Here is an 18,090-nt window from a genome sequence, read left to right on the forward strand (position 1 = left end):
TCTTTGAATAAGAAGAGGAAAAGGTTTGGAGGCTGGGAGAGCAATTATCTCATAGTAGAATGTGGGCTTCGGGTAGAAGCAAAGCTGATCTCAAATCCTAGTTCCAATATTTATCAACCGTGTATCCATTAGGTGGTTACTGTTTACTTTCTTTGATAAGTCAATTTCTTAATTAAAAAAAAAATTGTAATGCCTCAGAGTGTTTCTGTGAAGGTTAAAATGGGTGTAAGAAGCTCCTACTGGCAGACTGGATGAGACAGAGGAAGGTCTACAGGCTGTGGCTGTGGAAATGGAGAGCAGGGATGGATGCTGAAGGTAGAGTTGCCAAAAATGGTAAGAAGAGTCAGGGGTAGGCGGGTGTTCTGCCTCAAGTGACCTTATAGGCTGCACAGTTCATGACTGAGTGGGGGTGAGGCAGAACAGAAGGAACCAAAGACTAATTCAGATAGAAAAGAAGCTAATTTATTTCATTTTATGTAAGTTGAATTGAGGGGTGAGTGGAAGACATTTAGGTGCAGGTGGTTATTAGTTCACCAAAGACAGGGGTCTAGAGAGCACTATTGGGACTGGTCAGAACATGGGCCATTGTGGTCACCCTGGGATTTGCTTAGCTTGCCCAAGAGGACAGGTTGGATTCACTCTCTCATTGATTTTTTCACCCACTAATTCACTCATCAAATATATACTATTTACTATGTGCCAGTGTAAGTGCTATTAAACAATGATGAATGTGCAGAAGTTGTGCCTGATCCTCAAGGTCTTATGTCAAGGTTATAGGATGAAAGGGAGCCAAGGATGCCCCTGGCCTTCGATCCTGGGCAGCCAAAAACCCAGGTCTGTGTGTGGGCTGGATGCCAGGCTGCTGAGCTGAGCATGGAACAAGGTAGAGCTGGTCTGTGGTCGTGGGTTAGGGCACAAGAGGAGGGAAGACTGTCTAGCCTGACAGTGTCTGAGAACAGAGCAAAATGCGGATCCAGAATAAACCACGTACAACACAGGGTAAGAAAGGTGGAGTGTGCAGGTCTAGATGTGGAAAGAGGAGAGGTTTTCTGAGGTATGACTGGGGCCAAGGGGAGAGCCTTTTCCAGCACACCTGTCACTTGGCCTGTGAGTGCTAGAGAGATTGCCGAAGACATCAGATGGGCCCTATTCTTTTAACTTTAGCATCCAGCATCACGCCCCGCTCTTAGAAAGTTTAGTGAACATTTCTTAAAATGGAAAGACAAAGGAATAATAAAAAGAAAGGTAGGAAAGAGATATTGAAAAGAGCTCAATTGTCATTGTCATCAGTCTGTAGATTTAGAAGGTGGTAAAGATATTGTGGAGTCTCTATTGACCTTCAATCCAATTACAGAAATTATTAAGGGGGACAAAAAGTAGCTAATCTGAATTTGGGGGCTGTTGAAAATTCCTAAAAACTTGCTCCAATGACTTTGAGTACTAACACCAAGATGTGCAACGTCATAGCGTGATGCTGAATGTATCAAGCACGTTTTCTAAAGTTCAGGATCTTAACTAGGGAAGGCTTTCTCCCCTAGAGAGCAAAGAAGCTGATGACATCAGATGGGGATTGTGGCTCTTTAGCCGTGACTGAGCTTCCTACGTGGGGTGCTGGTCTACCTTTCAATGGGGAGCAGCATGGGGGTGGCTGCGGGATTACTGGCTGTGGCTTGCAGCTGAACGTGGGAATACTAACTGTCAGCAGTGACCTCTTACAACAGTAATATATATGCTTCCATTTGAAACTTAACTGGCAGAGCTCCTGGGAGTGATGCCCTGGTTTGCAAAGACTTAATGACTCCGTGTCATCCAACACCTGTAGGTACAGAGACGAGAGGGGAGGGCATCAGCACCTGGCTGTGCCCCAGATAAAGTGAGCCGCGTGAATTTGTGAAGGCACCGCCTTTCCTTTTGAGAAAAAAATTCTTTATTCAATAACTGTTACCTTGATTTTAAGATTGCCAATGTTTTCACCCAGAAATATTTTAAATCATATTCTTTTTGTAAGGTTTATTTATTTGTTTTGAGAGAGAGAGAACGAGCAGGGGAGGGGCGGGGGGGGGGGGACAGAGGATCCGAAGGGGGCTCTGTGCTGACAACAGAGAGCCCGATGTGGGGCTTGAACTCACGAACTGTGAGATCATGACCTGAACTGAAAAAAAAAAAAAAAAGGCTGTCGCTCAACCAAGCCACCCAGGCTCTCAACCGACAAGCCACCAAGGCGCCCCTAAATTATATTCTTAAAATATATCCCTGCTAGGTTCAATTCCCCCTTTTGTGTATATTAGGATGGGTTTAGTTAGTCATAAATTAAACTTGAGGACAATTGCATTTCTAGAGTCCTGATAGAATTTTCACTCCTTTGATTTCTTCTTTCTCTGAACAAACATATGATTCACAGCAACTGAGGACATCCTGAAAGCTAGCTGCCCCCCATGGCTTTCAAACCCAATTTGTGAGGTCCTAATTTCCTCTTTAGCATATATCTTCTTATTTCACATGTGACAACTGTTTAAATAATTTAAATGATCAGATACATGCAAGCCTCATCCAGAAGTGTGAGGATTTTGGCTTTGAAAGTAACTCAGTATTTCTAGATTAGGATGAAAGTAACAGTTTGCCTATTTTTACTCTCCCATCTCCTTTTGATATAATTATAATGCTAGCTACAATGACGATATGACAACAGCAATGACACTATGAATCTAAACATTCATATTATTTCTAATCCAGGGCTATTACTTCAGGTATTAAAATATTAAACACTTGGAAGTATGATGGGGGAAACCAATAAATGCTTGCATTTATATAAATGTGAATATCTTCAGATTACACAAGGAAAGCCAAATAAATATGATTGCGTTCTTACCACTGATTCCAAAGAAATTGTAGCTTATCAAAACAACAGAAAATAAAACAGGAAAGGAGCATAAGTAGTAGAAATCATAAAATAACTGAAGACAATAATCCATAAATTATAACCATTTTCTAATGAAAAGACCATGACTCAAATTATGTGAAGAAAAATTAAACTACATGTTAGTTACAGATTATAAAAAGTTGAAAACAATATTAAAATGAAAGTTGAATTGAAGGCAAAAAGTATTAAATGATACAAAGGGGGTCATTTTATATTGAAAATGGTAGCCTCATCAGTAAAGAATGTGGAACATTCTCTCTAATAAATTCTTATTTATTCTTTGATAACAACTCACCAAAGTATATAAACTAAAAACTGTTATGAAATGATACACAGCTACAGTGGGAGAGTCTAGTATGCACTGTGTCTTTGATTAAAAAAAATACACACACATACAGTCGAGATATGTGTATATAATATAAATATATACATAAACAATACATATTTAATACATATATATCCTGGTATATAATCATTTAACTTGTGATGCAAGTTAAATGTGCATATATATATATTTGTGCGTGTATATGCATTTGTGTGTGTGTAATTTGATAATGCAATACATTTTCTTTCCAGGTATCCATGAAATTTTTATGAAACCTGACCACTTACAAAGCCCCAAAGGAACCTCAGTAGAGTTTAGAAAGCACAAACTTTGCAGGCAGATTTATCTGAACACAAGATGTAGATCAAAGATAATAGGAGTAAACGAATTTGTTTCAAAGTAAAGGGACAGTTACAACCAACAATGACAAACTAAAATAAACTTACAGAAAAGCAAGTAAAAGGATAAACTGTCAACAAAAATGAAAGGCAAAGCATTGAGACAGATGAAAATGGTGGTATTTAAAATAAATCATAAGGGGCGCCTGGGTGGCTTAGTTGGTTGAGCGTCTGACTTCAGCTCAGGTCATGATCTCTCTGTTCATGAGTTTGAGCCCCGCATCAGGCTCACTGCTGTTAGTGCAGACTCCACTTTGGATCCTCTGTCCCTCCCTCTCTCTGCCTCTCCCCTGCTTGCGTTCTCTCAAGAATAAATAAAACATTAAAAAATAAAATAAAACATAAAATTAAATAAAAATATCCGTGCATAAATTAAGATTAATATTTGAAAATGAAAATTAAGAAGTGGGATGATAAAGTAAAATATAATCACAAATAGGAAAAGAAAACCCTTATTAAAGGGAATGAATATTAACAGAGAGGTTTATGGGAGGGATGAGCAGACACAGAGGGAATCCCCCCAAAGCAGAAAGAGAGTGAAAGTTAATCACGAAAATCTGGAGTTTTGAAATAGAATGTGACGAAGCAGCCAATAATGAGAAAGCAATGGAAATAGAGAATTGATAAGAGCAGACTTGTTTCTAGAAACTTGTCAGACTGAGCTAACACGGATTCCTCTTTCAACCATAAACAAGTGGAAATGTTGGACCAAATATGCCAAAATAACTTTTCAAAACGTTGCTGAGCTCCAAAGACAGGACGGGAGCTAGAAGGAAGCAACAGCAGCAGCAGCAGCAGCAGCAGGCCCTGGAGGCTGGAACGCAGGCAAGCCTGGGTCCCTGGAGAGGAGGTGTGTGTGTGTGCGGAGGGTTCACTGGGAACAACCTGTCCCGAGAGTCAGGGCCCCAGGAGGGGCAGAGGCAGGAAGCGAACTGAGGCGTCTTACAATGAAATCCTCAGCTGACCCTACAGGCACGTGCTGTGGAGCCGAGAAGTCCCTAGTTAAAAGACCTGGCCTTTGCCTCCACAGCCACGTCATTAGAAACAGCCTGGCCTCTACAGGTGACATGACCTTGGAGGCGGCAGGTGCTCCAGGCAGACCCAGATGAGAGCTGTCAGCCAGCAGCCACACTCCCAGCATCTTGCGGGAATGTGCGCTTCCCTCCAGGTCCAGGAAGACAGTTCTGGAGAGATAACATATAATTTTCTTTGAGTATATGAATAACGTTCATTTTTCCCCCCACAACTCATTTAGCTGTAGCTACGTTATTTTGACAAACTTGAACGTGTTTTCTGTCTCAGTTGTTGGGGAGATCCAATCAAGCAGTCCACTGTCCTCTGTCCAACACGTGCACAAAGACAAAGATGCTACTTATGTATGCATATATTCATTTCAGTGTTAGTCATTTGGTGGAAACATTGAAAATAACAAGAATGCCCCAAAATATGGGAATGGTAGAATTACATGCACCTATTAAAATTATATTTTCAAAGAATGGCAGTAAGAAGTTAATATATGTATTTACATTATATAGATTGTATGATTCTAATTCCCTAAAACATGTTATTTAAAATTTTACTCTAATTGCTAATACATAAAAATATGAAAGGAAAAGGTCAAAATAATGTCAGGATTTGGCTCTATTATGTATGCATTTTTTCTCACATTTTTCAAATGATCTAAGATCACATAGTATGTTGTAATAAAAAATTAATGTAATATATAAAATAAATAATTATGTTGAAATTAGCTTTTATTAATTTTCAAATTTATTTTTATGTAAAAACTGACCTGTGAAAGGGAAACTTTACTATATTGAGAGCAGATTTTCAGTAATATTTTTGACATTTCTTTCAGTCTTACCTTGAACAGTATTTTCATGGTGAAGGGGGAAAGAAGTCTTGAGTATTTCTTAGTTCTTCTCTTCACTTATCTGTTTTTTTTTTCTTGGAAGACAGAAGCCCACAAAATGTCCATGCATGTCTGTGTGTGGGGGTGTGGGGGGATGCACATTTGTTTATATTTAACTTCAATTGTCTTTTGAAGCCTCTCCTATGGCTGCTCCAATTGCTCTAGAGTCAGTGACTTTGCCTATGATCCCCACTAGTTAGAGGAACACAGTCAAGTGACATTTCTCTGAGGCTTTAAATCTCATGAACCCATAAGCAAGGAAAGAATCCACAAATCCCACTTCCACAGAATAAAAAGAAAATGATAAAATGCACCATTCAGGGGATTTTTTTGAATGAAGGAAGTTTTCTCTACTAGAAGTTAATTTTATTCTTTCTTTGCTTTTGTTGTAGGAACTAGTTATTTATTAAAAAAATCTATGTGGACAAACTGTACACTTAGAAATTGTGGAGAAACCCACATCGGCTGCCATTGTTGTTGTTTTCTTCTTCTTCCATTTTCTCTCCCTGTCTTGCCTTTCCTCTCTCCCTCTTTTCCTTCCTTTTCTCATTTCTTTTCACTTCCAAACTCCTTTGCTTCAGTTCCTGTTTTTGTCTCCCACCACTCTTTGTCAAACCTTTCCCTCATCCTTGCTCCCCAGGCTGCTGCTTTTCCAGGGCTCACAGTGAATTTCAATGTGCCGGGGGAGGGGGGGGGGTGGTGGGGGTGGGTGGGGAGGAGGGGGACAAAGAACAGGAGGACCACCGAAAACGACGGTTCTAGAAGCTTATGTGTTTGAGAGCCTGTGAAATCCTCCCTGGCCTCAGAGATTTTAAATTGTTCCAATCTATATTTTCTTTGTCTTTTATGCTTCTAAAGCTTCACATCCAATAGCCACATTTGTATCCAAAGCATGGATTCTTTAGAGTTTGACAAAGCTGATCCCATGCATTCAATTTCCATAAATCCCTTAAAGTGTTTGACCAACTTTTCTCATTTTGCAAAAACGTCTAACAAAATCACAGGGGAAAACAATTGTTCTTGACATCACAACAGTTTAATATGGTAACTTATTCATTAAATTGTGCTTCACATCAATGGAGATCCTCAGTTCTACAAACTATCATGTTTTAAATAGCAATAAGGGTTGATAATGTCACAATACAATCTCCTAGTACCCGAGTTCATACATATTATTGCACAGAAACAAAAGGAAATATCTCTTAGGTGAAATAATTTACTATCTATTGGATAACTATCTTTACATCTAAAATGGGGCACCAGATAAAAGTCTAGATTTTTCTTTCCAACATTTTTCATCTTTGATACATTAAATGAAAAATAATGCAAACAAAACCCAGAAAGTACCTCTGGGGAACAAAAAGAAACAAGAGAAAAAGGAAAGAAAAGATGGCCATGTGATTACAAACAAAAGAAATGATGGGTTGGTGGAGGGCAACTGTGACAATAACTAAACCACACAAACTCTGCTTCCTTAGAACGCCGTCTTCCCCGGCAAGAACTGAGGTCTTTCAGCACTGACATCTGGCCCTTTGAGGAGTTCCCACAGTGCAGCAGAGCACGTATCGCGCAGAGGCTCCATTTAATGCGTCAAAGGATGACAGTTGCAGCCTTTTCCGTAGAAAAGGAAACAGAACACAGGCTTCGGAAACATCTGTGCTTCGGCGTTCTCAGATCTGGAGTTTTGTTAGGTCACCTCGAGTCCTTGCCTGGAAGTTCAGGGGCTTTGGTCTTGCAGATGTAGCTGGTGTTCATAGCAAGGCCAGTCCTTCTGGAAATCTCAACACTTCTGCAAGGTGGATTGGTTTTGCCAACGTGTGGCGTGGATGGGTCCATGTGCGTTCCATCCACGAGGCTACAAAACACACAGGTCTCAGAACTCACCCACTTGCCCAGAAGGGCTAATTCAAAGTTTTAGGGGGTTAATTCAGATGCGTCCAGGTGAATGTGGTAGGAGGACAGCAGGATTCTGTCCCGTGGAGAACGGAGGAGGGGGATAAGGAAGGTGCCTTGGAGAAGGAACCTCTCTCTGCGTGCTCCCCAGAGGCGATGTGACTGGGTGGAATCATCAGACTCAGGCTGCCCTGATACCCAGCCGGGAGACTTTCAGTTGGAGTTCTGATGACCAGTGGAGGCACAATAACTGTGGGAAAGGAAAGCCTTGGAGACGAGCTGTGAACAGATCGGGGTATCCTTTGTCTGAGTCCAACCCAGGTTTCCCTTTGATCCAACCCTTCCAACTCATTCAGCCTTCAGTCCTGTCGATGCTCTCGTCCTGCTTCATGAGCCTCATGCCCTTGTCATCTCTTTTAAGTGGACCAAAGAAATACAGTCCACATGTCTTCAGCCTGCTCTTGTTCTTGAGGACAGAAACCGTATGTCGTTTTTCTATTTTTCAATATTTCCTGGCACATATGTAATTCCCATTCTTTTCACCTTTGAAAGACTGCTTCCCTTTTAGGAGCCCTCTCCTCCTCTATAGTTACTCCTACTCTTCCAAACCCCCACCCCTGCATGATCCCATTATACAGGACTTTCTTCTCAGCTAGAGGTCAAGTTTAGAGAGGAAGACGATCGACTCTGTGTGAAGATGTTAGCCTATGACAGCTTAAAGCATTTCCTCTCTCTGGCAAATGTGCAAGGGGACTCATTTAACACCAAATATAACCTTTAAGAACCAAAGCAATAAGTTGCTGATAAAATTCCAGAGACCTGGGGAAGAAGTAGAGAGGAGGGGAGATTTTTTGAGCAGGGTTCTATTGATCATTCCTCACACCTAACTATTCCGGCTATTACTGATTCTAGATATTTCTAACACTGAGCTTCCCTAAGGAGTTGTGAGCATATTCCCTCAGCCTTCATCTTGAATCGGACTCTGGATTGGCTGGGGTGAACAGCCAGCATGAGGTGTTTGAACGTCTGTGCTTCTCAATCTCCCCTGAAACACTGCCCATCTCTTGGACATTTCACTGCTAATAAGATGATTCCTCATGGGAGGCAGGGGTTGTGAGCCAACTCTACCAGTTTCCTTGGTATCTTGTAAGTCAGTAGTTCTATAAGAAGGTAAGGAAAGATATAAATCAATAAAGACTTAGATTTCATATTCTTGCAATTCCCAATCCTAATACTGATGCTGAAGAGCATAAAGTAGTAGCGAAGGCTCTGAAGTCAAGACGGGGGCTCTAAGCAACTTTCTTGTTAATAAACTAGAATTGAGAAATCTTTTAACATCTCTAAATCCCCATGTGAAACTATCAGATGGGATAATGAATAGAGGTCCTCTGTAGCTAACACACAAGACAGTAGTGGAGATAAAATGGGATACTGAGTGTACAAATGTTTGGAAAGCATTAAATGCTATACAAAGTTATGAATTTTAATCTAATCCTTTGCAAAACATATGACAGAATAGAGAACTCTGAAGAGCACTCGAAATATTTTTCAATTCCCTTTGGTGGCAGAGACTGATAGTTTTATCAGTATTAAGTTTCACATTGCCTCTTTTAATAATAGATTCCCCCCTGTTGGTCAAGGTGCATGGCAACCAATAAGGAAGACATTTCCTGGCATCCTTTGTTTACTTGTAGCTAATGGCTAGGTTCTAGCCCATGAGATGTGAGTGGAAGCGATATTTGCAACTTCCTTCCGTGCCCTCTCTGTTGTCTGAAATACAAACAAGATGGCAGGAGCGGCAGCAGGCACCTTGCATCATGAGGTGGCAGGCACGTGTTCGTATGAAAGAGCAACAAAGAGGGGGCCTGGGCTTCTGTAACTCACCAGAGCTATCCCACCAGTTTGTCTTTTAAATGAGAGGACAATGGCTTTGATCTCCTTGAAGTCATTATTATTTTGAATTTCTCTGTTAAAGTGGCCAAGTGGGAATCCTATCCTATGGATTTAATGTTTGTTTTTGTTTTTGTTTTAATGATCCGTGCTCATCTCCTTGCCAGGTCTATCTCTGGTAGACTTTCTTCCCTGTATAAATACTATCTTTACTCAGGTTTGAACAAGTCCTCATATTTCAAACCCTTGATTAGATGATGACCAAGTTACCTCCTCTAGATGATAAGAAACACGGTCTTATAATTCTTTAATAGCACACATGATATCCTTAGCTGTTGCCCAACACTGATTGCTAGTGTTATTAGTTATTAGAAGGAATATCCAAATAATTCTCAGGGCAGGCTTTCTCTGGTTAGCAAGAGTAGGCTGCCAAAAAATTAAAAAGAGACAGAAGAGATAGTATACCTTAGTCCCTGATGATAATTTAAACACACACACATAAACACACACAAAAGGACACCCCCGTCCCAATCTGGGGCTCTCCTTGCCAAGAGAAGGGAAGGAATGTCTACCTGGGTGTTGTAGGAGTCAGTAGGATGTGGAAGCCCCTGGGGAATTTTCTCCCCCTCCTCTTGGGCTTTTAACAGCAATGTACCTGGTATTGATTTGGTTTTGGATCTTAAAGCTGTTGACTCCCCATGGCTCCCAAGATCCAGATGTCTTCTGTTGGCATCCCCTCTCTGAGCTTCACTCAGCATGTAGGTGTTCAGTCAATTTTTGGAGAACAAACTGTGTCCTTACCTCTTCATTTCTATCAACATAGGACCCCAGGGATATGACAAGCGTGCTGCTTTCGAATGAAATGATATGAGGGAGGAAGCCTGTGTCGGTCTTTTTAATTTGCTCAGCACTGGCCTCGGGCCAACACAAAGAGATGGTTTCTCCTCTGAACATCCTGATATCTGGTCTCAAGTGGAGCTCCATACATCACGCCTTCAGCGGCAAAGAGCCTTTTGATATAAATCCCGAGATGCCTAAGGAACAGTGTGAAGTCAGCAGAGGCTGCCTCCAAGTCTCAGCTATGCATGAACTCCCTGCCAAACATTTAAAGGGAGTTTAAAAGAAACAATCCGAATGCTTTCTAACTTGTTTTGATTTTCCACATGACAAAACACTGGATTGCTATTGTGTGAGTGTGTGTGTGCAAGCGTGTGCGCGTGTGCGTGTCACAGCGGCAAGCAGATAATTTGCAGCTCTGCCATTCCAGGCAGAACATTAGATCCTAACATCGAAATGTGACGATGGAGAGAGAGCTGCTCATTAACTGTAGCTGCCATCTTCTTCCCTCTCTACCTCAGGAACAAATCATGGGTAAGATTTTGTGAGTCTAATTTCTACCGACTAACAAGCAATGTCTATTTGGTCCCTTTAACTTACATATGTCTCAGAAAGTATGACTGCCTAAAAAGTCATCAATCTCTCAGCTTGCTGGTGGGCCAGGGATGTGGAGACGTCCGGGCTCACCCCAGGCGGCGTGGCTCTGGGTCACGGCCGGCTCAGGGCTGGCACAGTTGTGCCACGCACGTGGGTTAGAGACAAATCCTTCTGGGCTTTAATAGCTGGCTTCTTGCATGATTGGCAGGAAGCTTTTATCCCTCATGGAACACACGAGTAAAAGGAGCTTGCACTTTGCAGTCGGCCACATCTAGCATACAACCTATGAGGAAGCCGGTTATTGTCTGTGGGATTCACTTTTCCCATCTACGTAATTGGGCCCAATAATATCTACCTTGTTGTGAATAGATTTAAAGTATGAAAAGGGCCCCCCCACAGTGATGGACACAAGGGAGGCCCCCAATAATACTCCCCTCACGGGGCAGATGAAGCCAAGGGTAGTGAGAGAAGTACAAAGCCGCTTCTCCAAATCTCTCTTTGATGGAGACACTGGGCTCCCCTCTGTGCAGGCAGGCACTCCATGAATGCTTGTGGGTTGATTGACTCTCAACCCCAGAGAGACTATTCTGGAGGCTGAGATGTGGCTTACGTAAAGCTGGCTTAAACATCAAACATGTTAGATATCAATGAAATAGGCTTTTCAATCTGATTTAGGGGTTTCACTCATTTTGCCTTGAGCTCCTTGAAAGGACTGATCAGATCAATGTTGTGAAACTCTTGACCCGCTCTGATCCTGCTCCTGAATGCCAGGCAAGGGCTTTCTATCCCCTTTTCCCCGCTTTTCCCCTTATTATTCGACAAACTTGGTGTTCCTGTAGTTGTGATTGGGAAAAATTGAAAACGAGAAGCAATTGGCAATGCAGCACATTTTCAGGTCCTGTCTCACACACTCCAGACCGAGCTGCCAGCTGTGGGCATAGTCTAACAAGAGGAGAAGATCATGTGGGTAGAAGAAGGTTACCAGGCTGGAGATAGTCAAGATGTTGGGAGGTAGTCTGTCTAAACTCCTGGGACAACTGGCCCACTGAGTTCCGTGTCTCCTAGCATAAATCAGTTATCATTTATTTAGTGACCCTGAAGATCTTTTGCATACCGTCTAGCTAAGCTCCTAGTCTTTGGGCCACATTCTTTTTAAACGTCTTCGCCTCTGTGCTATAGCAGAATTTCAAACTTGGAAGTATCATATCAAAGAAGATGATGGCTCCAAAGAGGTAAAACGGAAATACTCCTGGAAACACTACAAGTTCTGTAGCCTGTTTGGAAATGTTAGACATAGAGTTTTCTTCCTGCTTCCCCCAGCTCTTAATTTATGAGTCAATTCTTTTTGAACGAAAATAAAATCGGTAAAGGGTGATCTTAGACACTTGTTAATAAGCACATGTTCTCTTAAATGCCACTACCAGTGTTCATTTCTCAGGGCCTGTCCTGAGACATGCCTGTCCTGATTCTAGCAGCCATTCCCTAAAAGACAGGAGATGCAGCACGGCTCCGAGCTGAGATGCAGGGACTTTGCGGGGTGTGAATCTCTAGCAATCGTCAGTAGGAGGGTGACCTTGTTTAAAAACAGCTGCAACAACAAAACACCGCTACTTATGATTTGAACCGCATTCGCACCGGGTTCAAGATGAGAGCGAACAGCAAAGCGAGGGTTGGCGTAAAACCTCATTTAAGGGTGGAAGGGGACTTCTTTCTTTCTCCTTCTCTCTAGACAGACCAGTATTTCCATTACAGAGGCCGTGTGAAACAGACCAGTTTCAGCAGAACATCCAAGCCATAATTTGGCTTTTCATGTGTGCCTCTGTGGGTTCCCATGCTGCTGCAAAGGATGTTTTCAAGAACTGTTTCTTTCTGGTGCTTCTCTCCTTGAGCTTCTAAGGACGTCTAAGTCAGATGCATCCCTACCCTACTTAATATCATGGATTGAAAAACGTCAGGGGAAAAAAAGAAGAAGAAGACAGATCCTCTCCAGCTGGGCAAGGATGAAGACAAAGAGGAAGCAGGTGTCCAAATCAAGCCACCTACAGCCAGATGTCCTCCAAAAGGCCCATCCTTCTCCAAGGTAACCAACACCACAGAAGGTCGGTGCGCCTGCTCATCCCCCCGTGTCCTGAGGAAGGAGAGCGCAGGGGGTCACCATCTCACCACCTGGCTGTTGTAGTCCTCGGTGACCGCCCCGTCTGTGTTCCCGTCCTCCTTGGGCCACCGGTGGCCCCTGTGCTCCCGCTGCAGCCTGCGCCCCTCCCGCCTCTTTTGCCGGTCCCTCTGGTGCTCTAGCTGCTTGGTGTGGTGGTAGCGCTGCTGGAAGAGATCCTTCGCGTACTCGTAAAGCTGCATGTCCAGGAAGTTGAGCTCCTCAATGCGCTGGCGGGCGCCCTCGTTGATGTCCACGTTGGAAGCCCGCGTGATGTTGAACTGCGTGAAGGGGGAGATAAACTTGAGGTTGAATGTCCTCTCAAAGAGAAACTGAGTCTTCCTCTGGAATTCCGTGAGCCCAAAGAAGGCCATGTTCTTCAGGTTGTTTTTCGCGCTCTGCAACAGGATGGTGTTTCTCTCGCTCTCATTCATGAAAGTCAAGTTGTAGCAGCCCACCAGGCTCAGGTCGGCCAGCATGCGCACCTGGCGGTTGTTGGCCAGGTTGTAGGTGCAGTCCATGAACTCCCGCAAGCTGACCCCAGACCAGTCGTCCCCGGGGTAGCAGGTAGGCAGCTCATCAGGGGTGGGGCTTCTCCCATCACACATGTGGAGGGAGGTTTTCCACGTGGCCCCTCTCTGGACGTGTTTCCACTCGCTCAGGTAACGTGACACTGGATCCCGTAACATGGTGATGTAATAGAAATTCCTGGAAGAAATTAGAAGGAAGAGGGTCAGTCAGTCGTTGACAACCACAGCTCTGGGATTCTGAACCTCCGTTGTGTTTATATCAGTACTGAGTCAATTGCCTCTTCTGCCCAATGTTCATGCGAGCGTCGTTGCTTGGATTTGCACCTATCAGGCAAATGTTCCCAAATGTGATATTTCCATAAACATGCATGGACCGGTTTTCAATACCATTCATTTGTTGGGTATTTCCTCCCTGCTCCAGTGTGGGGAGAGATGTGGTGGGGGAATAGGTCATTCATTCATTAAGCAATTTCTTCACTGATAAATTACTACCAGAAATAACAATACCTTATGTTAAGAAAACACACCAAGAGTTTTCAAAGTTATTCTCCAACCAATGTTTTATTTGATCCTTACAACAAACCTTTGTAGCAGATGTGGGACTATTTGACAGGGAAACGTGCAAGGAGGCAAAGTGATTCATCCAAGGTTGTGGGACCAAAAAGGGCAAAGCCGGGAGCCAAGCCTCCTTAGTCTTGCCTGTTTACACTGCTGTTTTGGATTACAAGGTAGGTGGGGTTGGGGGACGATGTGTTGTATGTGGAGACTGATGTTCACTGAACACCTACTGTGTACTAAGAGCTGTGACAGGTGCTTTATGATACTAGCACAGATAATCCTCAGCACAATTTCACAAAAGGTACTTTATCATAACTTCTTTTTCTTCAAAGCTGAGACCATAGAGACTGAAAAAGGTGAAAACACAGCCTAAGATCCTAGAATGAATTAATACTTGAACTGCAATGGAGTCCAGGCCTATTGATTTTAACACTTCTGTGCTTTCCTATGTACTGTATTGCTATTTTAAAAATAAAAATATAATTAATATTTATTGAATGTCTGTTTTTTTAATTTTTAAAAAAGTTTATTTTTGAGAGACAGAGAGACAGAGAGAGAGAGAGAGAGAGAGAGAGAGAAGAACCATGAGCAGGGGAGGGGCAAAGAGAGAGGGAGACACAGAATCTGAAGCAAGATCTAGGCTCTGAGCTGTCAGCACAGAGCCCGATGCGGGTCTCAAACCCACAAACTGCGAAATCAGACCTGAGCCGAAGTCAGACGCTTCACTGACTGAGACACCCAGGCCCCTTGAATGCCTATTAGTTGTCAGGTACTGTGGTTATTATAAGCACAGGTCTTCTCTACTGGCATCAGATGGAACATTGAGAAGAAATATGTCTTTCAAATGGTTAGCTTCAGAATGATTCTGTAAAGATCAGGGTGCTTCTGGCTTAAAGAGGCAAGAAAACTGTAAAGAGGCAAGAAGAGAGTTGGAAAAGTAGATAGGTAAAGACACAACACAAAGCATTACAGGAAAGTAAATATTGATTAAAATGAGGAAAACCCTTCCCATGATCTGAGCTGCCTCCCAATGGAATGAGCTGCCCACCCACCACTGGGACGAGGAGTGACAGTCAGAATGCCCCTGAGTAGACAAATGGTCCTGAAGAGCTCAGAAAGGAAGACTGGTCTTCCCTTGGCCAAGCTAACCTGGATTTTTTTTTTTTTAACTTAATACCCAGGAAAAGCAATGACAAACATAAGGGCTTTGAGGGTGCACTGCTTTTGATGCTGCTTTTAAAAAGGAGTTGATAGGGCGCCAGGGTCGCTCTGTCGGTTAAGTGTCAGTCGGTTAAGCATTGGGCTTTGGCTCAGGTCATGATCTCGCAGTTCATGAGTTCGAGCCCTGTGTTGGGCTCTGTGCTGACGGCTCAGAGCCTGGAGCCTGCTTCAGATTCTGTGTCTCCCTCTCTCTGCCCCTCCCCTGCTCATGCTCTGTCTCTCCCTTTCTCTCTCTCAAACATAAATACACATTAAAATAAATAAGTAAATAGGAATAGATGAACTATAATATTTGAAACTACACATTTACTATATTCAGTTATTCTGAATGTCTAGCCAGACAGTTTGAAACGTGCTAATGAAACTGCACTACCTTAAGGAATGCTAGCGTCTCCTTAAATTAGAAAGAGGAATGTGCTGACCACAGACAGGCCAGCCCCAGCCCTTGCTGTGGCCAGGCCCCATTTTACGTTACTCCATTGTCTTTCACTGTGACAGAATGACAATTCCATCAGTGGGAGAAAATTTCCTGAAAGGTCAGTAGGGAAAGCAGAAAACAACTTGATACAGCTTCTGGACTCCACGACGAAATGTTGATGGCGAAGTTTTGTTCAGAGTAGGTATTACTATGGTTGAACGCTATATGACATGTCATTACTTAATCCTGCTTTGGTCCCATCTCAGGGCTTGTTCATGTTTACACTTTATAAGCATAGACTGATGTTTATTTCACAAGACAATTGCATAATAAATATAGAAACACAATAATGATGATAGTCACATAACTCATTAAGGATGCCAAACACTTCAAGACAGAACAATCTAAAGCAGACCGATCTTTAAATTGGGACAAAGACCGCAAATGGAAAATTTAAGATTTTCCTGTTAATTGGGCAGAACAGAAAACACACACAAAAAAAGGATTTAAGGAAAACGCATGATGACAATCAGTTGATAAGTCTCCACCTCATTCACGTGTCTCAGAGTTAGAAACAATCTAGATTTTTTAAATTATCATAGGAGCTGGAGGGTTTTATGGCCAGGAATTACAATGGTTTGTGACATAAAGGTTTAACTGGAATCTGCTCCTGGAATTTTAGTGGCTTTTGTCTGACTCAGGAAAATTGGCCATAGAATTGCTGGGGCCCTCGTTCCATTGGAAATTTACAGGGTCTCAAAGCTGACTGAACCTGGCTTGGCTTAAAATGGTATTGGTTTCAAATTTAACTTTATTCAATTTAACACCGCAGTTAACAATGACCACCCAAGCTGTAGGATGATGTTTACATAAGTAAAATAAGTCCCAAATGTCTTCAGGTTCTGCCAGCTAAACAGGTAAGAGATTAATTTGTACGTAAAACTCCGACATCAAGACACAAAAATGTACTAGTGGGATATTTACATTGATGCAGTACAAAGTTATCCCAATCTCATGGTTCCGGAAAGGAATGGCCCTTCGCATTTAAGTATTGCCTTAGTCAGACATATTCTCACGTATGTTGTGTTTCCTTGTTTAAATCCTGCCAAGGATTCAAAATAGAAATTTAGAAAAACAGTAAAAATAAAACAACGGGTTGAAGAGCACTCAAGTACTGGTGAAAGACAAAACACTTAAACATGATCAATTAAATAATTTTTTCTCATCTCTACTTTTCATTTGCTTCTCTCCTTTCAGACAGAACACTGCAAAGATCACTGTTGAAATGATGTCTATGTCCAGGCCACACGCCCACATGTGCAGCGTACAAGCTTTGCTCAGGTTTTATGAATCTTCTGCTCGCTCCAAAGAACAACACGTACTCATTATCTTCTGTTCTCCAGACGCCTGATTCAGTTTCTAGGGAGAAGTCTTAGAGGGTGCCACACTACTTAAATTTGCACGTTTCTTTTGTACGCCTTTCTTGTTCAACAGCACAATGGAAGGTAAAGCAAAGAACAGAGAAAGACTAGCCCCAGCTCCCTAGCAAAGCCTGTTATGGCCACAGTGTGGAGGTCTTCATCCACTCTCTCCGTCTTTCCTAACGCAATCTCCTCGCCTAGGTACAGCGTCATCTGTTCAGATGCCGTCCTTGCAGTTGACTTCAACTCCCCTCAGATTTGGGAAACACAAATAAGTAAACTACTATTTTCCTCCCTCATCTACCATTCATTCATTTGTTAATTCTGCCAATGTTAATTGAGCCCCTTGTGTTTGGTAAGCACGTGAGGGGGTGGGGTAGGGTGGGTAGGAGACATCAGGGACTCAGAGATTACCAACACATCACCCTCAAGGGGATCTCCAGCACCCAGTGATTTTGTTGCAGTGAAAGAATCGCTAACTACCACGGTAAGGGAATGTTCTACCAGTCTCCTGGGACCACAGCAATCTCCGAGACAGATAACTTTATTTGTCGGTGACAGCATTCTGTCAGCAGGTCGTCCGTTTGCCACCAACTTCATCGAGAGTTTGGGCGAATTCATTTAAGAATGTCTATAAGGCAATTGCAGCCCTTTCGAATTGTCATTCTTGGGCCCCCAAGGTAATGATGGCAAATATGGGGTGTGCTCGGGAAGATTAGGGAACAAGTCACCTTGGTTAGTTCAAGGATGATTTTAACTGATGATGATCATCTGGGCCATTGTGGCTTTCTCAAGTTCAGGGCCACAGAAAACACACTTTTCCACGGCTGCTTTAGAACCACCTGAACGTCCTGCTCTGCTCTGAGGGAATCACATCAAACAATTCTACATGCAGCACAGAGGCATGACTGCCCTCCTTCAGTCTTTGACTTGTCTTTCGCTCACTCGCAAGCTGCTGCCTGGTCTTTTGTGGCCCAACTCCACCTTGCCTGATTTTTCCAGCCTCTGGGGTTTCCTG

At 42.7% G+C, this 18,090-nt stretch overlaps 1 protein-coding gene across 1 annotated transcript; it reads right to left on the reverse strand.

The window, feature by feature from the left end:
- Window positions 1-6,569: 6,569 nt before the first annotated feature.
- On the reverse strand, window positions 6,570-13,630 carry HS6ST3 (heparan sulfate 6-O-sulfotransferase 3). Its single transcript, XM_019444059.2, has one exon. The coding sequence runs from the start codon at window positions 13,611-13,613 to the stop codon at window positions 12,924-12,926; it is 690 nt and encodes a 229-aa protein (XP_019299604.2). The 5' UTR covers window positions 13,614-13,630; the 3' UTR covers window positions 6,570-12,923.
- Window positions 13,631-18,090: the final 4,460 nt, after the last annotated feature.

The sequence above is a fragment of the Panthera pardus genome, unplaced genomic scaffold (genome assembly GCF_024362965.1).
Source record: "Panthera pardus isolate Hobbes unplaced genomic scaffold, ASM2436296v1 HiC_scaffold_1, whole genome shotgun sequence".
NCBI lineage: Eukaryota > Metazoa > Chordata > Mammalia > Carnivora > Felidae > Panthera > Panthera pardus.